Below are 23,704 nucleotides of genomic sequence, written 5' to 3' on the forward strand. Positions count from 1 at the left end.
GGAAAGTAGACTGTAAAGTAGCCAGTAGGTCAGTTCCAGGCTGTTTTATTGCTGCTCTTCTGCAGGTGGACCCCGAGCTTCATGTCTAGCCTGAGCTGCTGCTGCCCCAGCAGGCTGGTACTGTGGCAAAAGAAAGTGGAGGAAAAAACTGGCCCAGAAGCCTTGGGTAGCGAGGGGGTGGACTGAGGTGAATGAATGGAGAAAAATCTTTCAGAAAAGAGGTGAGCAGTGGCAGGGGCTGCCCAGTCCTCAGAGGGATAAAAACCATCACATCATCATTCGGCTTGAAGAAGACTCCTAAGAGCGCCAAGTCTCGCCATCAACCGAACATGTCAGTAAACACAAATCCCTTTCTAGGAAAAAAAAAAAATCTCCTGGAAAGGCGGGAGAGCGCCGTTCCCCCAGGTCCCTCACCTTCCCCAGCAGGGGCTGCCGCAGCTCCCCTGAGGCGAGGCAGCGAAATGGCCGCGCCTCGGGGCGGGGCGGGGCCGGGCCCCCCCCAGCACGGCGAGCGGGCCGTGGCTCCTCCCGGGGCTGCTTTTCCCCAATTAAGGCGCCGAGCCCGGTGGCCGCGCCTCCCGCACCGCGTCCCCGCTGCCGGGGGCCGCTGCCGGGCGGAGGCACCGCGGCGGCTCCGCCCCGGGGCCGGGCAGGGCCGCCCCCGGCGGGGCGGGGGGAAGCGGCCAGCGCCGGGACTCGCTGCCGGGCGGCTGTGGCGGCGCCTCCCGTCCCGTCCCCGTCCCCGTCCTGGTCCCGTCCCGGCGATGTCCGGCGGGGGCAGCCGGCGGCGGGCCGGCCCCTCGTGGCACGGCGCCTTCTCCCGCTTCTTCGCCAGGAGCCCCCCGCGGCAGGAGGCGGCGGCGCCCGGCCGGCCGGCGGGAGCGCACAGGTAGGGGCACGGCACGGCACGGCACGGCCCCGGGGCCCCGCTCCCCCGGCTGCGGCCCTGCCGCGGAAAGCCAGAAGCGGGGAGGGGGCTCGCCCCGGGTCCCCCCGGGCTGGTGCAAGGCGGCTGCCAGCGCCCGGCGAACCTGCCCCGGGCTGTGGGGGGGCTGCGGGGCTGCCGGTCCGCGGGGGGCGCGGGCGAGGTGAGAAGGTGCCCAAGCGACTCGTGCGGTCCTTCCTCTTCCTTTTTGCTTTTCTTTTTTTCTTTTTCTTTCTTTTTCTGGCGGCTGGTTTCTGCCCGTACGCAGGGGAGACCCGCGGATAAAGTTTGCTTCTTATGGAGTCCTGTTGTTGGTCTGAATTAATTGGGTGTGTTTTGTGGTGAGGAGGTGTCAGCTGCCCGGCCTTATTTCCTCAGGTATACTACTAAGGTTTTTTTAGCTTTTAACATGCTGGTTTTAATCTTTTTGAATTATTCTTGACACTGCCTACATTTGTGCTTAAACAGGCAGGCAAATAAGTATACTACTTGAGCACACTAGGTCTTTCTCACCAATCGCAGAAAATTGCAGAGCACGTTGTTGTCTTACACTGGCCGTCCTAAAAGGTCTCATAAATGGTCCATAAGGACCATTTTAACATTGGGATTCTTTATTTTACCGCAACTGCTAGTCATTTGACATACCAGCATATGAGCAAGGATCCACTGGGCTGTCATGTTGCTTTTTATTTCCTGGGGAAAAAAAACTCAGGAGCAAAGCTGCCAAATCAAGAGCACCTTCACCATGGTGAGAGTAGCGCGACCATCACGCCTGGCAGGGGTGATCAAGGTGCAGCAGAAAGAAAAGGCTTGGAGTTGGCTTGGGACGTGAAGAGGCAGCAGCAGAAGTGACATCTGGCTGCTCCTCGCCAGCTCCGTACAGTTGTGGTCCAAGTTAAACAAAAAAGCCTAGCGGTCACCTCATTAGGGAGCAGGGTGACGCTGGCCGAGTGGTTTCAGAGCTAGGTGTGCTATCTGCAGATCGTCCTCATGGTAGACCTGCTCCACTCAACTCCAGGCTGGTGCCTGTTATCTTCATCTCAATCCAAGTTTCATTTCCTGCAGTCAAGAGCCTTTCCTTTACTGGGGCAGTCCACCAAGGTGCGAGGAGGCTCGGCCTCCTGGCCTCCTGCTTGACCTCCTCACATGGGTTTAGCTGCGGGGCGGTCGCCTCAATTCCTCTCTGGAGTGGAAGCAGCCAGCAGAAATCCTCCAGCTGAGAGGAGCCCAATTTGGCATGTTAAAGAGCTTTTTTGTTGTGCCGGCTGCGGGGCGGTAGGTTCGCCTGGAATGCTGACGCTCTCGTCTTTGGTTTCCACTGACAGCCTTCTCCATAGATTAGCGTAATTGCATACATTAAACAGCGCCGGGCTGGAACGAGCGCCCCAGGTTTGCTCGGCGCGTTGATTTAGCATTGCGGTGCAGAAAAATGGATCGCTGAACAAAGCATGCGGGTGGGGAGGGGGAGCCAGGGTGGCTTTGTGTGTTTGTTGTTCAGCATAGAGGGCAGGAGGCAGCCTGGGGAACACATCTCTTGAGAAATGTGTACACTCGGTTATTAATTTCCTGGTGAAATGATCGGAATGGTGTATGCTGGGACCGGACCTGATCTGAAATGTGTGGCATGAAACTTCTGCATCGAGGTATTTTACCTAGCAGTGGGTTTCAGAAAAGCAGAACAACCAAGTAAAGAGCACAGGACAGGGAGCAGTATGTTGTACAGGGCCACATATGTCTACAGGCTATCTACATGGACCCCCAGAGACATGCATCATGCTTGATATAGCCTGCGGAGATTACTACAGTCTCCTAAATTTTGGAAGTGGCTGGAGGTGAGCCTGCATGTATCCAAAAGTCATTTTCCATATGCACCTGCAAACTGGGCAGCAGCAGCTAGATGGAGGCTACTGATGGCAGTTTCGCATTCCCTCATCCCACAGCTGCCCCTTCAGCCCGTGGTACAGAGATCTCACCATTTCATGCTCCAGGCATTGTGTTCAGATTTAGCTTTAAAAAAAAAAAAAAAAAAGAAAAAGAAATAACCCCACTCTCACCTGAACTTAAAATAAGAGGAAGGGGAAAGGGAATTGCACTGTTTGTTAATCAGTGTCATAGGATTTTCTTCTGAGAACCTTGTGTGGCAAAGAGCTGTATGCTGATAACTTGCCCTTACAGCCATTTGTAGTTCTGATGAACATGAGACTTGCTGGAGGCTCGCTGGTGGAAAATAACCCGTGCAGACTAGCTGGAAGTTTTGTGGTGGCACGAGGTACAGCACAGCTGTTAGGGACTCACTCTGCTTTTACATGCAACCTGAATGTGAGTTATCTTTAACCTACTGCTTGCCTCTGTAAGTGCATTCTTCAGAGTCGTGATGCTGGCATGGCTTTGAATGAGGTCTTTGGCGTTTTTCTTCCCAGTTCCTTATCATCAGCTTCCATCAAACATAGTCATTGTGCTCTACTCTGCTATTTAATATTTTCAATATACAAAATTAATCATTTGTTGCTGGCAGTCTAAATCTCCAGAGTGGAAAAATCCCATTGATTTTTTTTTTTATTATTCTGATGGCAGTCTAATTTATTTATCATTATTTTTCACATTTCTTTAGTCTATCTAGATGAAGACGCAGCTTTTAGAGTATAAGTTATAGAGTATAAGCTAATCTATTGAGTATTCGCTCAGTGATATGCCACTTTCATGCCTTAGCAATTGACCTGTTGTAAGTAAATGTGACCTTCTAGGTCACCTTAGAAGCCTCCAAGGGGGTGTGACACTTCGCCAATCACTTTAACCAAGAGCTACCACTAAAATCTTCTTTAAACTTTCTTTATATAATTTGTTCCTCTCTATATTGTTTAGCAAGTTCATTTCAGGTTTATCTTTTTCCCTCCAAGTGTCATTGCTTGGTCAAGTAACTACCAGTGCAAGTGAGCCTTTGTTGGAATTGTCCAGATATTGTTTCTGCATCACTGAAGAGTACCAGAGACATCAAACAGGGAAGAGCAACCCTTTATTTGGTCTTACAGGTTTTGTTTTGTTTTTAAATTGAGATTATTGTTCTGTTCATCCATTAGTTCCTAAGAGCTTTCAGAGGTGGAAGAACTTTGTTTATACTGCCTAAGGAGAGATTAGAGAGCCTCTTTCTTCCTCTGGGCTTGCCAGTCATTGTTCCTGTTTATAAAGCACATGTATTTTTGTAGCTGTAAAAAAATGCATTTGGGAACTACTGGGAATGGATTGAAAGGGGAGTAATGCATTTTGAACTTATTTCTTCTGAACTTGCTACCTCCTGGCTGGTTTTGATTCACATACAGTTGGTGTCTTAGGAGAAAGCCATTGTTTTCTGGGGGAAAAAAAAAGTCTGTATTCTAGTAAAGACACTTCCGTTCAGAAGGCAGAGGAAGATTATTTCAGTTTTATTTCTTTTAAATCTAACTCATTTGTGAGAATGCAGCAGAGGTAACAGTTTGTAGAACCAGCAAGGGGAAGACTCCAGTCATTTAGAAGAATTCAAATTAAACTTACCAAAGCAAGATGCATTATGAAAAAATTCTGTTTGTTAATTTGTTGGGCTTTTTCCTGTTTGTTTCCTCGATTTTTCTGTTGTGACTTTTATTGCAGGATAATTCAAAATTATAATTCAAAATTGCAAAGGCCCTTATTTAGCAGGTTACCAAAGCCGTTGCCTATAATTAAGTAAGGAAATATTCTGTATATTATAGTGGGACTACTTGTTTGATTAGAATTAGGCGTGAACCTAAATGTCTCATGGGAGTGAGACCCGCAAGGAGCAAGCCCAGCAGCCGGCCATGTGCTTGTGAGACATTTCCTAAAGGAAATGTTACTGGAGTATTAATTATAACAGTAGCACTCCTTAAAAGAAACAAAATACCTTAAAAAAATAATAATGTTAACAGCACTCTCTCCTTCCCAGTAACCGTCATAAGTGCTAGAATTAATACAAGGGGATTTCAGAAATATCTGCGATTCCTTGGCTTTAAGGAATGGTTTTGCAGCAGTTAAAACTTATCAGTCTTCTCATCTGATGAACAAAAGACTCATAAGTGAGGAAAAAAACAGAATTCAGAAATATGTTGTTGTGAGGATTATATTTCTGGTTATTAAAACTTCTTACAAAGATGGAAATCAAACTGCTGCTTCTATTTTCTGAGTTTTTTTTGGACTGCATATTCTTCAGCGAGTGTATACTGTTACACTTCTAGACAGTAGCATGGCACTACATTGCTACACTGTAGGCTTTAACACTTCTATTTTCCTGGTATTTTAATTTCTAAAATAATTTTTAAAAATTTTAACTGACCTTACAGTAACACTTTTGAAGACTCTTCAGATCAGAAATGTGAATTTCCGTAGTCATTTTACTTCACGAGTCAGTTTTGTGAGATGAAATACAGTCACTAATTGTATCAATATAATTTCATGGCTTGCCGTGTTATTGAATGGTGTCTTTGTTTCCCAAATGTTCCAGTGTTTCTTAAATTGCTAAAATGTGTCACAGAAGGCAGTATATCTGTTTAAATGGGTTGGGGGCCCAAGGGGCCAAGTCCAGGAAGGCTGCACAGGCCTGCACTTCGCCTATTGACAAAGGCTGGGAACAACGTGCAAGGAAGTATTTCTTGGGAGTACATGAAGAGCAAAGGCAGAAAACAAATCCAGTGACAACAGCCTTTTTTTTTTTTTTTTTTTTTAATCACCAATTAAGTGCCAAAAAGTTAGCCATCAGTTTTGTTTTGTTTGAATAAGAGATGCAAGCCTTTCAGCTTGAGGGAGGGAAATTTGATGAATATGAGAAATATGGGAAGTGTCTGAAGGATACTTCTCAGTGCATGGTTGTAAGAAATAGAGGAACTGGAAAAGTATTTTCTTGTGGTGAACTTGTAGCTTCGTGTGCCTCTACCAATAGTTTTCTGCTCCGACCTGACTAGAAGAACTCGCTGCTTTTGCTGGTGACACCAGTGTCCTTTGCACGTTTTTTGTTGTTGTTGTTGTTGTTGTTTGTTTGTTTGTTTGTTCATTTTTTCCTGGTTGCTTTTTCTTAATGGCATCTATTAAAAATTATGTTAAACCCTGTTTATCAGGAGGAAAATATCTACTTCTGCTTTAAAGCTTTCCTGGATTGGTTTAATGTCTTCTATTTTGTTGTCATTTGTAAGCATTATTGTTGCTCCCCAACCCTGCAAATACGTGTCTTTTGAAAGCAGTTTTATAATGAGCTATTCTCTATTAATTCAATAATTTTAACCTTAAATGTAAATAGTTTACAAATCTGCTTCTGATATTATACCAAGTTGATGTGTTAGCAGCCAGAAACACATTTATTTCATACGTATGCTGAAAACTTTACCTAACCTCTCAGACTAGCGAATATGGAACAGACCCTATATTAATGTTTGTTACTATGCTTGACAGATGCCAGAGCAAAAACCTTGATGTAATCTAGTATAATCCTACTGCTCAATATTGAAGTAGACTCTGCTCAGAAACGTTTGTATTTATTTTCTCTAGCTTTTGTACGGCTGTTGAATTCCCTTGTGTATAAAACAGATTAAGTTATTCAGCAAGGGCGATCATGGGCCATCATACTGATTTCACTGAGCTCTAGCCTTTTAGGTTTAAAGGAACAAGTTTGATGGCAAGCCATGGTTTGTTTCTTGTATTTTTAATACATTTTTTCTTTGCAAAATGTGGCATATTGGTGCTTTTATAACATGTTTATTTTTCATGTTTGTTTTTTTTTTTAACTTTGTGTTTTGAAAGAGGATTAAAAAAATCAGTTTTACACTTATACGCTCTGCAGTTCACATTGTGTATGTGAAGCAGTGCTGCTAATGCAGAGCATGAAGTTGACCTAGCTTTGCCATACAAGCAGAGCAAAAAACAGTATGTAAACAAGCAGCATAAACAGGTCTGAGAGGAAAAAATGTTTCAGTTAAAACAATTTAACTTGCTTCTTAATGCTGCCTGTAATCAAACCAGTTTTCAAGTGGGGCTGTTTAATTGAATAGAATACATTTTATGTTATTCCAACACTTAAATGAGTTGGCTGATTGTAACACTTCTCTTGCCTGAGTTCCTGTCTCATCCTACTTTTGCCTCTGTTTTCTTCATCCCTACTTTTCTTTGTTTTCTGCTCCCTTTCCCCCACTTCTCTAATATGTTTTAAATAGTTGTTTTGCTTGCCCTCTGTTTTCAAACTCACTGACTTGTTTTTATAATTTCCGTTTTACTTGATGTCTTTACCGTTCCTCCCTATGTGTGTGGCCTACATGTAAGGACAGAAGTGGGAGTCAGAAACTTCCCATTCAAATTTCTGTGCAAACACTCCTCTCTTCAGGACAAGCCCTAACAGCCTTGTCAGAGATTACGGGAAGACTTTGTCACTGCTGGTTTCCCGTGAACAGTGTTAGAATTGGGAATCTTCCTGAGAAGTTGGTCAAAATTTGTCACTGGGGGGAGGGAGGAGTAGCTCTTTGCTCATTGCTATTTTCTGTTTAAATGCTAGCATCTCTATTTTCTGTAAAAATGCTGCTGTGTCTTGACTGACATTTGATGCAGAAGGCAGTTTTTATGAATTTTCGCTGCTTCCCTCAGATGCTGAAGATGCATCTTCTTGCCACTGGACTGTACTATGATGTTTTCCTTTTGATTCGTTTAACAGATGTTATTCAATATACATGCCAAAAGCTTGACTCTTGAAAAAAAATCTAACTTCTCTTTGTAGATCAGGTTTGGACAGTTCTCTGGGCTTCACAGGGCATGAATGGCTTCACAAGTGTGATTTTAGGATCTAGAGTTAAGGTGTTGGCATTTCAATTAACACTTTTAAGTCCATTGTATTTGGTTGGATTAAAGGGGAAGGACTGAATAGTTGATTTATCAAGGCTTTCAGGTGACCTGAGAAGTTAATAAATATGTTGATCCTAACATTGCAGGAGGATGGGAACTCTCAAACTTGATTTTTTGATGAGATTACAATTTTAGTTGACAAACTGCTGAAATAGGACCTTCAGACTCTTTAAGGCATCTCTCTTGGTGCTGATGCCCCAGTTAAAATATTTGCAAGTGGAATGGCAGTGGGACAAACTGAGGGATATAAAATAATTTTCTGTTTTTTGTATGTGAAGAAGTTTAAAACAAAGTGGTTTTGAGTCACTTTAGTATCTCCACAAGTAATTTGAAAGAAGAGAAGATTGTAGCTCATGAAGTTTGCAGATGAATAGGGTGAAAAATAGAGGAATCACCATGTAGATGACAACCTTGCTTGGCAGTCACCTGAACATGAACTGCCAAAGCAAAGTGGTGGCTCAGAGAGAAAAAGCAATGCTCAATTATATAAATAACAAAGTACATGTAATCTGTGGCTAGGCTTTAGTTACTAGAGTACTGAGCCAGGTTGAAGCATCTGTGGTTTTTTATGAGAAAGGTACTGACAAACTGGAAACGTCTGAGAAGAGCCCCAGAACGATTTGATGTGTGGAAAACCCGCCTCACAGAGTAAAATTAAGTAGCTCAATAGTGTTTAGGTCGTCTAAGAGAAGGTTTTCAAATGACAGAATTACAGTTTGAGGCATGGCTCTGCCTCAAGGTATATAACTGCAGGGGAAATGAGAGTTAAATGCTTCCTGTCACAACAGGCCTGTGACTTGAAGAAGGTGTTTGAACCAGAGGGCTTTGTGATCTGCTCCACGTAGACGTCGGTAGATCCCATAGATGAGAGACAAAGCTTGACATATTCTGAGTAGTAAACCTGATTTTTCGTATTGACTCAGTAAGTTTAGCAATAGTGAACACAGAAAAGTCTTATTTACAGATGAGACAGATTTTCTGTTACTTGCCACTTTTTAATCAAAACTCTGTATCTTTCAGTCAGCTGCTACAGGCTTAATGCAGGTCTCCCTTGGTGAAATTTTGTGATCTAGATTATTACGCAGGCCAGTTTCGGTGATCATAATGGTCTGTATGGCAAGTCTGGCAACCGGTAGATGTAGAAAAACATTACTCAACACATCTGTATTTTTAGCTGTCTTCTTTTTAATTGCTGCTTAGAAGCAGGCACAGAGGAGAAACCAATCCTAGCTAACCTATGGCTCTTTGCAGATGTGTTTGTAACTACTACTGGTCTGTTCGTGCGGTTTGAGAATCCCTGAAATTTGCTGAAACTTCATGACAATTTTGGTCTTGCAAAATTACATTTGATAGTATTGCTTGACGCAGTTTTCTTCTCATTCCCATTCTTCAGGGAGTCTCTCCCACAGCTGTGTCATAAGGTATTAGGTGATCAAATTCTCTTTAGCAACCTCTCTGATCCTCAGGGTTTGACATACTTCCTTTGGAAGGTCACCACTAAATATGTTATTGTCTTGGCAGTAAGTAAAATTGGAAAGAAGTGATAACATCAAGACCAAATGTAGTGCAACTTCTCAGAGAGGAGCATTAGTTTTTTTGAAGAGAAATAGAAGGCAGAGATCAGGAACTGGAATCAGATCCCCAAATGCTGAAATGAAGAAACTGTCAAGAAAGTTAAGTCAAAAATGACATTAGCCTCAGTGAGGGCTGCACTGGAGGGTGAATTATGTCAACAATGCTAAAACAAAGACACATTGTCTTGAGGAAAACCGTTTCAAAAACACTCGAAAGAGATGTCACAAGTGATGTCATTAAACCTGGAGAGAGAGGTCAAGCTTAGTTTATTAGCATTATGTCAGAAAAGTCAGATGTACGAGCTTTGGGACACTTGGTACTTCACAGCACCTTTCAGGTTAGGCATTGCTTATTCTCTTTCTGTTGCAAGTCAACCCATGAAATGGCCCCCGTTTCTGCATTAATCTGAAGAGAAGCCCAGTTAAAAATAAACAATGTTAGCTTAATGCGATAACAAAGAGGGTTTGACTTTGCAGGGAGTCATCTGTTCCTGATGAGAATGAGGAAAAGAGGTGGCAAAATGGTAGAGCCCTCACCTCTGCGGTAACATCTGGGCTGCACAAGGAGTCAATTCTGGATCTGCCAGGCTGGAAGCGACCTTGCTTTGTACAGAGTATTCCCAGGTGGGAGGACAAGGCATAGTTGGCATCCGCAAGTGGTGTTGCAATGTCCCTTGAGTTGAGCCTCAGCCAGCCATCCCTGTTTTCTTAAGAGCCTGCCTGCCCATTAATTGCCCCATTCCCAAACAGCAATCTGCAGCGGGTGCCTTGTAAAATGCCACAATGGTTAGCTTCAGTTTGGTAAGCACTGCGTTTGGTCAGTCTTATCTCAGCTCACACGTTTGTGCTTCATGGCACTTGCATAGCGCCAGTAGCTTGTTTATTATCTAACACAACACATTCACAATCTGCTGTGTGCATAATATGGGTGGGGTTGGTTAATAGAGGAAGAGGGGGTGGGCTTTTAATTTGCGAGTTCCCAGGGATTGTTACAAAGAACAAAGGTGGAGGAAGCAGACTTCTTGTGCTGCGTGGAGGTGCTGAGAGGGCCTTTTGAAGATGTAATTGTTTATAATTGTCCTGTTCTGTTTTTAGAGACAGTTGGAAAAGATCTCACAAACCATTAAATTAAATTTGCTCCCTTGAATTGGTGCTTTCTTTGCTGTAATCTCTCATGTATATTAACTAAACCGGATCTGAGTATTTCTGCTTATACTTGTCTACTTTTTTATGCTTTGTGGGTAGGAATGGTAAGGACTAAGCATTTTTCTCCCCCATAATAATCTCTGACCTTTCCTGTGCAAGTGTACTGATTAAAAACTTGGACCAAAATCTGCTTCTGATTCAGACACCACCTGTCCTGGTATTACAGAAAGGTCAGAAGAGATTTTCAGCAGTGGAAGAACAAAAAGCATTAGAAAATCACACAAAGAGAAGTTTATGCAGAAGATACAGAATGGGATCTGTTGTTAACTTCTGTTTTATTTATTTATTTATTTATTTGGAGAATAGGAGTGATACTAATCAGGGTAGGCATGCCAGCAAGGCAGTGGGGAAGAGCAGTGAGACAGCTGCGATGAAGAGATCCCTCTGCCTTCACTGAAGATTAACCCATCTGCATTGGATGCACCGACATATGATTGAGAAAAGGGTAGTCAAGCAGAAATAGCAGTAGGAAGGCAGTATATTACATACTGGAGAAGTAGCTTGGTGTCTAGCCTTAATATTGACAGTATCTTTATTACTCTGAGCAAGTTATTTAATATTTCCATGCCATCTTTTTTACTACTATTTATAAAATCGAAGCAATATCTCCCCAAATACGTAAGCAAGCAGTTGTGATGATCTATGAGTAACTGTCTATATAGTTAAGAAGTCTGTGGAAACCTGTTGGAGGGGCAGAGGTGTTTTCTGTAGTCCTGGGATCATGCTCTGTTCTTTCACTTCCCAAAAGAAAGGAGATTCAAGACTTTTGATTTGCACAAGGAGTACAGACTGACCATGGAGGCTCTCGGAGTAGTGGCTGTCACCTGGGTGAGCAGTGCCCTGGGTACACGGAGTTCCCTGCTTCGGGGATGTCCCTTCAGTGACCCTGGTGCTGGAAGATCCCTTTATAGGGTGGGTAAGGAATCCCTCTCAGGCCAGTCAATGAGTTTCAAGACATTTTGGTTTTGAGAGGTCTTAGGGCTAACGCTTGTCAAACTTATATCTGTGAACTCTGTCAGCGTGCCATTAGACTTGGGTTAGTAGGGTCCTATTGCTGGGTATGCGATGTAACAACAGTACTTTGTGAAGTGTGGGACTGAAGACTCACGAGATTCATCTTTCTTAGCTAAGAAGTGGGAGTGTTGCAACCCTGCCCAAGAGCTGGCTGGCTGGTCTAGCAAAGCCAGGTGGGCAGCTAAGCACAAACCTAGCTTCAGACATGCTGAACAGGGGGTAGCGTGCTCAGTACCTGCTGTGGCGAAGCGCTGCAAAAATGCACGGCTCCAGAAAAGGTTAAGGCAAGGATGAAACTTGGTGGAGGCAAACTTCAATAATGCAGATGCCGCCCAAATGTATGTGGGGAGCCTGTCCGTACTACCAGTCTGTTGTTTTCTCTTCTTAGCAAAGGCATGATAATTCAGGGGTGTAATAAGCATAACTAAGAAATCAATGTTTATAACATTTTTAATAGCAGATATGGTTCTGTAAAAAAAAAATATAAAAAATTTATAAACCCTCCTAGAGTACAGTTCTTGGCAATATTACGTATTTCCACTACTGATAGCCTAGCAGGGGTATACCAAAAAAATTAAAAGAATAGGTCATTTCTAGTATAAATATTAGTTGTCTTACATATTTCCCAATAATCAATAATTAAACTATGGCATTCACAATTAAAAGTATATTCACTGCATCTCTGAGTATAGGCTCATAGGGACAGCACGGGACTGTGTTGCAACATAAAATACGTATGGCATAATTACACTAGGTCCTCTGTGGTTGCTTCTTTGAAGCACGGGAGGGGTAGGGAGGCCCGTAAACTTCACTTTTTTCTTCTCCTTTTTAGAGAAGTTGTGGGGAAAGTGCTGTTCCAAAATGTGTGACTAATGACTGCTCTGTGATTGATGCAATGATGGGGGGGGGGTGGGGAGGAAGCCCTAAAAATGGCAGGGGGGTGGCAATAGCAAGTGATGAGCTTGTTCTCCAGTCCCAAGCATAGAGCGTGGCACAAGTAATGTGCACGTGTTGGTTAGGTTGTACAAGGTAGTCTTGACTCTAGGAAAAACAAGACAACTTTATCCTAAGGAGTCCACGAGGCCTGCTTTCAGCAAAGTGAGCTGCTGTGCTGTGAACGTCATCCCTTTGGTGCGAGTCGCTTGAGGATCCACTCAGACCTGAGCCCCGGCCACAGGCACAGGCTGGCAAGAAGCGAGCTGCAGCAGCGTGCCCTCACTCATCCCTGCTCGCTGCCCCTTCGTGTGTGCTGGCACAAATCACTGGGCTGTGAGCTGGATCACCGGCTGAGCTCTCGCTGCTGGCAGCTTTTGCTCCCCCCTTGTGTTCATCTAGGACCGGAGAGCCTTGCTGGGGTGGGTTAGGGGCGAGAGCGGGCAGCTGAGGTTGAAGAGGAAGGTGTGGAGGTTTCTGAAGCTGATTCTGCTGACAAAGTCAGCATGTGGAGGAACTACACCCTAAAGCAAAAGGTTCAGGAATGTAGAAACGCTAGAATATAAACCATGAAAGGGTGTGGGGAATTGCTTCCAGGTTTGGGTTTATTTTATGCTGGAAAGAAAGTTTTGATACTTTTTTTTTTTTTTCGATTGGTTGATTTTAAGATGTGTATCTGCCGAACTGCATTCTTTCAGTTTTGGTGCGTACGCTGTGCAATGTCATAGCAAGCTGTCTGAGCCTGGCTATCGAGAAGGAAGTAACACAGGCATATATTTCAAATGCAAACAAAAAGTAGGAAAGTGATAAAAGGAAATAAAAAGAGAATTTGAAGGGAAGAATATGAGCAAAACAGAGTGGCTAGAGAAGAGGCCACAAATAATTCTGTGCTGGTAATACTCAACAAAAGCAAGTATTTCATCTGTGTTCTACAGAGCAGGTCCATAAGGACTGGTGTCCTGAAGCCAAGAAGAACGCCTGGTGGATATCAGCCTCATTCTCCTGCTCTTAGTGCAGGGAGTTCCTGCTAAGGTCAAGTGTATCAGCGTCAGGAAAAGCTATGCAGATCTAAGAAGGGTTTGGTTTTGCATTTTGTTTTTTAAACTAAGAGGGAGAAAATAGGTTACGTACTGTGAAGCACTTTTATTAGTGTGCCAGGTTGCCCAGAAGTGTTTGTGGCATCATCTTCAGCATCAACAGCACAAGAATTTAATAGGAGAGAATATTAATTCATCTGCTGTGTCTTACAGGGAGGCAAAGAACAGCCAAGACTTTGTGTGCTTTCCCTGAAAAAGCATCTTAGTGTTTCGGAATGCATTATGAAAGATTACCTGAGGTGATCTGAAAGTACATGGTTTTGAACTTGAAGAGGGTCTATAAAAGAGAGAAAAGAGCTTTTTCTTTTCTGTTTTGACTCATCTAAGAAGATCTGAAGGATCTTAACCCTAACTGCAGAAGAGCCATGTTCTCATTTTTGTCCAAGGAATCTTGACTCTAAGCAGCTTGTAAGGGAAAATAACATTTAGTCGGACTGGATTTCATATATTGTGTGTATATCAATGTATATTCAACTTCAATGCCTAATCCACAATCAGGAAAAAAACCTTTCTTTTTAAATGTCTTACTGAGACATGCTTACCCGTGGCTTGACAATCAGTGGTAATGGGAATACCAGCCCACATCTCAGTCTTTTCTCTAAATCCTGGCACAATTCACCAAAATGCAAATATTTTTTTTTCTTTTATTTAAACAGCTATCAATTCAGCTCTTTATACAAAAACAAAAATAAGGGCTTGTGTGTTTATAAATAGCAAAGCTAAATTTCTAAAACCGTTGAAGAAGGGTTTTTGAAGTGATTATCTCTTCATTGCAAAAGTGGATATTTATGTGTTGTACTGATATGAAGTGTTTTTTTTTTTTTTTTTCAGTTTATGATAGGCAATGCAGGAAGTGATCTGTCATTCACATCCTCTAATGTTTTCCTTGATGTGATTTTGCTTTGTAACTGCATGTAGCACAAAGGTTTGGATTAAAAATGTTTTCTGCTGGATTGTGCTTATGGATAGTTTTAAGAATCAGGAGAAAAATGGTTCCCCTCGTCCCAAAGATGGGGTTCTGGAGAAAGTTTAGGCCAGGGTAAACTGGCAGCAAGGACATATGAGACTTTGGACTTCAAAGTTTTAAAATGGACAGCAAGTGTTGCCTTGGTAATGATAACATGCTGATTGTCCCCTTTCTAAATGTCCCCTTTCTAAAATGTCTTCCAAATTTGCCTGCAAATGCTCGTTAGGTATTTTCAGTGCCCAGTAAAGATTTGGTAATTCTGGTAGGTGTGATTTGTAATGATTCCATCTGCCCTGAGCATGCTCCACTCAGTTGCAGTCCTTAGTGTAAGGACTGTGGGTGCTTTCTAGCTGCCAGGTAGATATTGCTGTGCCAAGGAATGCTACAGTGGATGATGCATCAGCTATGCTATTTTTTTCCCAACAGAAAGTTATACATATGCACAGAAAATTTGGGTGTTTTTTTTTTTTTGTTTGTTTTGTTTTGTTTTCAGTTAGAAGAGCAGCCTTAATTATTATATACACCATTTCTGAATGCTTGAGTTTTGAAAAATAGGTATTTTGCTTCCACTTGAGCTTTTTGGGGCATGGCTTTTTCAGTTGCAATGCATGCAGCATATGGGCTGTGTTTTGGAAAACATGTTCTTCTGTCTTTTTAAGTTAATGCTCTTTTGTGTTTAAATTGAATGTGTTGGCTCTCAAGTGGAATTGAATAATGCAAGTCCTCAGTGTTGCAAAATATTTTTGTTTTTCAGTTCTGAACACAAAGGGAGTGAAGCCATAAATTTAAAGAACAACCAAAAGGAAAGCACAACTCTTCCTGCACTTTTGAAGGTAGGATTTTTATTTACTAATACTGAATTGAGCTAAGCTTGCCACATCTGCTTGTGGCTTTTTGTTATGTTCTGAGATTGGAGGTCTTCATGTATTGCATTGTAGCACACAGTTGCCATATTCTGGGTTAGGGCCCATCATGCTATGATACACATGCAAAAAATAGAAAGACTGTCTATGCTTCTTGTTCTTGAAACAAAGTTCATATCTTTACTTACATTAAATAGATGTGAGTCTAGTGCCAATTCCACATGCAGTCATCCAGTGATGGATGAAGCCAGTGTTTTTATCAAATTCTGATTTGACAATCACCCAAAGAACCATTTCTATATAATTTATGAATATCTAACCAGCAAGAGTTTTCCTGAAGTTGCACTGGTTGCCAGTCAAAGCGCTGTAAGAACTTTCTGCTGAAATACTTATGCATGTTGGCTATTCTACACCAATGTTATCCCTGTTAATCATGCTTGTCTTATCCTGTAAGCATTGTACTGAAAAAATGGATGTGCTTCTATGTGACGCTTTCTCCTGTGAGTCATTTGACACAAAGTGGTAGCTGCCAGTAAAGTTGTGTTTAGATTTAGTCAAATATCATAAATAGTTCTATGCAAGATGGGGCCTGGTGATACAACCCTCTTCCAAATAGTTGCTGTCACATCATGCCCCGCACAGAGTCACTTTAGCAGTTCATTCACTAAGTACTTTTTCTACTTTTTTGTTCCTTTTTCTACATTAGTAGTAGTATAAGTACTGCAGAAATTCTGCTGGCAATTTCCCTGAAAGGGCCTTGACTAGTCCACCAGATTTATTTGTGGGTGTAGTAGGCTTCTTAACAGACTGATTCAGAGGTTTCTATCCTGTGTTGCCTAGATTGAGCACTAGCAGTATATGGGGAAGGAAGTGGTCCTTTTGCTGTATGGCTCACAGTCACTGTATAGTGGCATCTTCACTCTCTAGGGACTATTTGGAGGGGTTTTGGCCAAGGTGAAGAAATTTTGCAGTTGCCTCTGCAAAGACCTAGGTCAGTAGCTGGGTTATTAGATAAAGATCAATCCTGTGTCGAATGTAATCATTATGCATCAAGGTGAGAAACAGCACAACAGCATTTTTTCGGAAGCCCTGTGGATTCAAGCCAGCCCTGTCTGAGCTGGGCTCCCACAACACACTACTGAATGCCTTCCTGTTGTCATAAATCATGGACTATTGCTTTTATGGTTCAAAACACAGGCAGAAATGATTCTTTCAACCAGAGGAGATCCTACTGTAGTAGAAGCAACCTTTCTGTGTTAAAAAAAAAAAAAAATCTTATTTTTTCTGAGTTAGATCAGTGAAAAGTTCTAAAACATTTTCCTTTTGAAGAAGGTTTTGACTGGGGGGGAGGAATGGTTTAGCATATGTGCACAGGACTTCAACACAAGGAACTGCTTAAACAGAAGTACGAACAGGGTTAGATTTCAGTGAACAAGTGGGATGCATAGGTGGAGTGCAGGGAGCATAGCAGGTTTAAATTATCTAAGAGTGTCTATTTTTTGCCAAAAACTAAATCTCCTTTGGTACATTTTTAATTCACAAGAACCTAAGTTTTGATTTTTTCCTACTGAATCTAAATTCATTGCACTCAAGTCTTCTACTCAGAACTTTTTGTATGTTAAAAGTTGGTGCCAATACTAATGCTGTAAAGTTTTGTTCCAAGTAGCTGCTCTGTTCTTTGTCTTGCCATTGAAAGTTTTTATTTAATGATATTGTCTTTGATTTATGCTTGGCAGTGTTAGATTGTGTGTTACATTATCTTTGAAATAATACTTGGTGTTTGGCTTTGTATAGGCTTTATAAGAGAGGTGTGGCTTTCGTATGACTAGAATGTGCTGGCTGTTCAAACGTACCGAGAACTTCCTGTCCAACTTCTTTTTTGCTTTCTTAAGCTGATCAAAAATCTTTTTATACACTTCAGCAGTTTCATAGGCATACTAATGCGTACTCTTAGTACTACAATTTTATCTTGTGTGCATTTAAATTGCAACTAGGTAATAAGAAGTGATTTAGAGAGGTAGCCCGCCTCACTCCCCTCCCCCTTTCTTTTTGGTGAAGATGTTTTTTTCCTGGCACTGCTCCCTCCAACACACACTCATTTTTTTTGTAATGCCATACTGTTCAGTGCCTGACATTGTTCAAAATAAGCGGTCTCATGCAAAGATACCTAGAATGCAGCTGAACAGTTGGAGAGAACTGGGGTTCTGTCTCTGTCTCATGTGAAAGGAATAGTGTATGGTATGGAAAATCACTCCAGTTTCCTTCATTGAGTCATCAAGGTAAGCATACTCTGAAAAAAACAAAAAAATCTTTTGTAGTTGTAGGAAGTGTACTTTGTGAGGAATTTCTAAATCTGTGTATCTACTGGATTGGGTCTGGGCAGGTTTCAGTACATACCCATATCTCTGAGCTATGTTCCTACTTATTTCAGGTAGACGGTGACTGCAAACGGATACCATATTGTGTCTGTCTGCCACCAAGTTAATGATCTGTCATGTTTCTGGTAGACTTACATGCTGTGATGTATTTATATTCATTGACCATCTCAGCAGAAGGCCGGGGGCGACGTAGCAGGGGAACTGCAATGTCTCTGTCTTAACAGCAAAGGTCAGAGATGTAAATGATAACTGACAGGGTGAGTGGAGCTGAGAAACATGCTGAGCTACCATAGCTCTCTGGCTGCTCTGAGGGCTTGCTTACCAGTTGTGTACTTTACACCCTTCTTTCTTCCCCGTGATGAAATCTTTAGCTCAGAGGGAGAAGACGATACTTTAACACCTAAGGAAAATACAAAGCCTTATCTTTTTGTGCCAAGGTGACATTATCACTCATCATTTGATCACTTTCAAGAAAGTATTATTGAAATATATTTGCTTTGCCTATTAATTCATTGCCAGAGCCTGCCACTGTTTATTTACAGATTCTGTTTGGGTTCTATTTCTTTGAATTAGAGCTGCAAACAGTGCTTTTTCTGAGTAAATGCCCCATTTGAATGATGTGATTGTTGAACACGTGGCTGTGTGGATGTAAACAGTTCTTGAACTTGATGTTTCCCGTTCTAAGCATCTGCATTGCATAGTGTCCTGCACATGCTAGTGTATCATTAACCTTCCTTTTAGCAGACTCTGTTTTTAAAAGGAATATTGCAACAGTGTTTCCTGCAAAAGCAGGTGAATACATCTTTACAGTTTTTGGTAATGCCCTGAAAACAGAGGTTTACAAGTGGAAGGTAGGTCTTGTTTGACTTGAATGGCACAGCTACTAATTGAGCTAATGCTGCTCCTGTAATGAGCCGCATACTGGGTGATGTCTTATTAGTATAGTTTCGAAGAAATCACACAGCACTCTTGTTGTACGTGCTTGTGCCACAAGTCTAACCTGGGCTTCTACCTGTATTACCATACTGTAGTCGTAGCAGCAATGACTGGTTCAATAGCAGCAAATTGTTTAGATCCCAGGCTGGCACTATCCAAGGTTCTCGTCCAGCTGGGGCTTGTGTCGGCAGATTGACTCGCTTGACAGTCATCCCTCGATATTCTTCCTGTAACGGTGCCTGGAAGAAAAAGCACGTTCTCCCATAATTGATCAGAAAAGTATTCTTAAACATCTTGGCACAAGAACTGCCTGTGAGCTCTCTGAGGCAAATGCAGAAGTTTGAGAAGGTAGGTACAAATGTAATCTACAAAGTGTGTAATTTAGAAGTCAGTATTTTGATACCTTTAAATATTTTATAATTCAGCCCAAAGGCTCAAGCCTGGGTACTGGTTGCCTGGATTAATGAGAGACAGTCTCAGTCTTCATAGAAGACGCAGAGCCAGAAAGTACTGCAGAGATTATCTAGCCCACTCCTCTGCCCCAAGGTGAGACCTCTGTATCTGTCATACCTGGTAGAAGTTTGTCTGACTTGTTCTTAAAGACCTCCAGGGATGGAGATCTCTAAGATCTCTGCAACTTTGTCAGACAACTGTCCCACCAATTTCATAAGCCCTCTAATTAGAAACTCTTCCAATCTAAATCCAATCTAAAGCTTGCTTGCTACAAATTAAACCAGTTGCTAATTGGCCTGTGATAAGTACTCCTGTATACTATGAACATTGAGAAGAGATAACTCTGCAGCCCTGCTTTCTCACGTTAATTTAATTTCAAGGTAATATAAAGATGGCTGTATTTAAATGGTAGGTAAAGTATTAAGATATGATGTCAAAGACTGCAATTATGTGAGAAGATGGAGCCAGATTCTTATTGGAGTTGCAACAAGCAGGGCAAGAGGCAACGGGTGCAAATTGGAATGTGGGAAATCCCAGTTAGCTATGACTGTTTATCTTACTTTTTTCCCATTTTATCAATGGTGGTCAAATATTGACAAAAGTTACCCAAGAAAGTTGTGGGACCTTTATCCCTGGAAATATTCAAAACTCAGCTGGCTGAAGCCCTGCTCTAACTGGAGCTGCTTTGAGCAGGAGCTTAGACTACGTGACCTCCCCAGCCAGATTCCTTTCAGCCTAATTAGTTCTGTATTTCTAGATCACATCAGTTTCCATCTAGTGTGTAATTCATGTTTAAAAAAAAAAATCTTTGAATTTGGTAAATATATGTATCTGCTCTTACTGAGTGTCCCTAATTCTGACTTCATCATTAATTTTAAGTTCTACAAAAAGAAATCAAAATTAAGCCTAATGTCTTAATTTACCACATACTTTTCTGTAACATGGTTTTATTTCATATTATCTTTATTTCATACGTGTGTTGCCTAAGTTATATCAGCTCAGCATGTGTGCAAATGGTTGCTGAATACCTCTGGTATAGACCTAATAGTTAGAAATGAGAGAGATTATTTGACTTTCAGGAGTCAAGGGAGGTGGAATATTACTGCCAACTATGATTTAAAAAAAAAAAAAAAAGTTACTGCTAAAAGTGTAGTTGTTGCTGCTTACAGCAGTGAATGAAAAGCAAAACCAAAATGTTTTGGAGTTTGCATGATCAGGATTTTCTTGTGGAATCCAACAGCAAATCTTTTTCTCTTTGGAAACTATTTGAACATTCTTTGAAATGAAATTTTAGAGGAGAGTACATAGAATCCTCTGTTTGCCCAGGACACTTTGTTAAATTAATGGTGTTAACAGCAGTATGTGTTTGGGAAGACATTTCATCCTATCTAATATTCTGGTAAGTTCCTTTGTAGTACCAAAGATTTTTAAAAATATGATCCTGAAATGTGTATCACTTTTTACTACAGTCATTCTTCAAAGAAGATCTTGAGAAGGGAACTTTGTTTCAGGATGAATGAAAAAAGAATAGGCTTAAACCTTGCTGAGTCTGGCATGTAAAACCACTGAGGAGACAGATGAGGAGGAGGGTGATGCCAGAAGCTAAAACCTGCCATTATAATTTAATGGAAATGGGTGGAAATTGCACTGTCTCACCCTCTTACCAATGTACTGCCTGCTTATGCACACTTTTTTTGCATTGAAAAGATGAATTTGACCTTTTTTAAAATTATTTTTGAATATCAGGATATTACCAAGTAAAGAGAATGGGAGTCATTTTGTGTTCATAAATGCATTTTCATTAAAGGGCAATGGAAGAATAATATTGGGAGAACACAGAGAAAAGAACCGAAATGAGACAATTTAATTCTCTCAGGGTCTATACTAGACTGAGTAATAAAGAGATGTTAATATATTGAGACAGGAGTACCAATTCTTAGTCTTTAATCAGAGCTTTACAGTAATTTCAGGAGAAAATTCAGAGGGAGAAGTTTGGAAGTTATTGTTACTTGTGTAAACAGAACTTCATAAATTGTAAAGTTCGCTTTGTCATTCTAGAGGCTTTGCCTGAATTTACAATTCAACTTAAAGGTTACACTGCAGAAACTTTTTTTCAAATTGTTCCTCTCTTTGTTTTCATTTGAAATCTTTCCCCTTACCACCTGGCTTTCTGTTCGCTTGTCAGGGAAGGTGAGTCTGAGTATTTGCTCAAATTTTAAATGAACACCAGAGTTTCAGAGCATGTTTGTTTAATCTTCTCTTTCATTGTCTGACAAATGAAATGTGTTAAGGTCCCCTCGGTGTTTCAAGAATTCAAATGGATAAACAGATTTTAAAAGTCCTGGTGCTGAACTTTCAACAAAGGTCACTCTCTTTCCAAATGTTGAATAGTCATTGAATTTAAATGGGTATATTAAAAAAAAAAATGCAAAGCCAATATGATTTAACTAAAAATTCCTTCCTGTTGTTTAACACAGCTGATTATGAAGCTGTCGTGATTTCATTAGTTTTCTAGTTACTCGTCTTCCACTGTTGTCACGACCTGATTTTTTCATGTCAAAACAAGCAGAGAAAGGAGGATGTGGAAGGAAAACTGTGCAGTATGAAAACGCCAAGAGGTTCAGAGGTTCAAAACATCTGTTATTTGTGGAAATACAGAACTCACCTCTAACTTAAAACCCCCAAAGCCCCCAAGGCTTTCTTTGTTATTCTTTGTTTTCTTTTCTCTTATTATTTTAAAGCTATCATTTAGTTAAGATAAACAGTTTTTGACAATGGTGGAGAGATCCCTTACATCATCTCCTTCACTTTAATTACTGCTGTAATAAAAAGAAACAAAAACATTTTGACAGTGTGGTTTTCAAATCCATTTGTCTCAGGAACGAACACTTGCAACAGGAGACTCTTCTGTTGATGATGTACTGCCTGATAGTTCCTTTTCCTGCATTTCTCTTAATACTATGGCAATTTTCTTAGAGAATTCTTATTCCTAATCTTTCTCACTGTGTCCAGTTCTTTTTCATCAGGTTTGCAGTAGGAAATAGGGTCTTTCAGTAAGTATTGTCTCCTGTTGCTTGAGAGTGCCTAACTTCTTTGCCTCCTACTAGATGAAAAAAAAACAAAAGCCTTTTTCATGTGGCTCAGCATGTCCCACTCATTGCAAAACAAGTGGGAGATTACAGCAAAGATGCTTTACCCTCCCAGAGAAGGAAAATGTGCTGAAAAACATGCAGCAGGGGCTCCTCCTGGGAATGTACTAATCTCTCAGCAACTCAAGCTATTTCTGTGTGGATTTTGCTTAGCATACAAGATTTACATACTGTAGAGCTGTTGAGACCTAATGAGATGCTCAGGAATTGTGAAATGAAATGTGGTCATCCTGGCTGTGTTGAAAGGTCAAAGCTAAGCCAAGGAACATCATTAATTTTCCAGTATTTGAGGCAGTGGTGCCTTAGCACACTACTTTGTAAACCCAAAACTTTAATCTGAAACAACTACACGCTCATGAAAAGAAATTCTGTGACTACTTCTTGAATGAGTAAATTGCTGGGGTTAAATGACTGACCGAGGGTCCCTGGGGTGAATGGGTAAGTACCCTGAAATCCTGACGTCTGTCTGTCTTCTCTTGCAACAGTACCTGTGGTGAGGTGAGGTGGATAGAGTGCAGAGGTGCATCTGTCTGCAGGTCTGCAGGGTGTTCTCCGTTGGCAGCTTCCCCTGTAGTAAGACAAGCTGTCTGTGGGAGATCTCCAGGCTGTTGTCTAGAGTTGCTGCTTTGTTATGAGTGTTTGCTCTCGGCGAGCGAAACCCAAAATGTCTGGCTGTTGTGGCTGGGAGCTAATCCTTTGTTCACGGAGATCTGTGTTTTAATGCTGTCCCTGTTTTCATTTAATTCACTTGTTAGGGCAATAAGAGATCATATTCCTGGCAGACTGACATAAACCCTGCCAAATGAAAACCTCTGGCAATGTGAACTTTTCCCACTTGGCTGCCGAGAGGGTTGCAGCTACCAAAGCTGCTGCTCACGCCGCTTGTCAGAGGCTGGTCAAAGCTGGCAAAGCAGCCCCTGGTCAGGCTGCTGCTGGGATCTGCACGTCAGGGGAGCTGCTCGCACCAGCAGCGAGCCCTGTGCTGGGCTGCCTGCTTGCAGTTCGGTTCAGGGCGTATATCTGTGCTACAGCCAGAAGTGGATCACAGCCTGGAAAACATACCTAGCCTACTGTTGAATAAATCAGCTCAGATGGCAATCAGGCTCAAGACACGACACGGTGGGCTCGTCTTCTAAGTCCCTGCTGCTAGTGCTTCTCTGCAGTGGTTGCTCAAGCAAGGTGAGACTGCACCACCTGACAGCACAGTAAATACAGCTCCCGTCATTACTGCGGTCTCTTCAGTCACCTGATTTAAGCCATGATCTTGTTTCACGCTCTGCCGAGTTTCCCCTCCATGCCAGCCTGGTTGTGTGTGAGGTCTCGGGACCATAGGGTAACC

At 41.8% G+C, this 23,704-nt stretch overlaps 1 protein-coding gene across 2 annotated transcripts in view; it reads left to right on the forward strand.

Moving 5' to 3' along the window:
* Positions 1-736: 736 nt before the first annotated feature.
* CRYBG3 (crystallin beta-gamma domain containing 3) overlaps positions 737-23,704 on the forward strand; it is a 93,116-nt gene continuing 70,148 nt past the window's right edge. For both annotated transcript variants that reach the window (XM_032180735.1, XM_032180745.1), the window contains exons 1-2: positions 737-889; positions 15,341-15,419. In XM_032180735.1, the coding sequence (XP_032036626.1) occupies positions 765-889; positions 15,341-15,419 (204 nt within the window). In that variant the 5' untranslated portion in view covers positions 737-764. The remainder of the gene's footprint in view (positions 890-15,340; positions 15,420-23,704) is intronic.

This window comes from Aythya fuligula, chromosome 1 (assembly GCF_009819795.1).
Source record: "Aythya fuligula isolate bAytFul2 chromosome 1, bAytFul2.pri, whole genome shotgun sequence".
Classification (NCBI taxonomy): Eukaryota; Metazoa; Chordata; class Aves; order Anseriformes; family Anatidae; genus Aythya; species Aythya fuligula.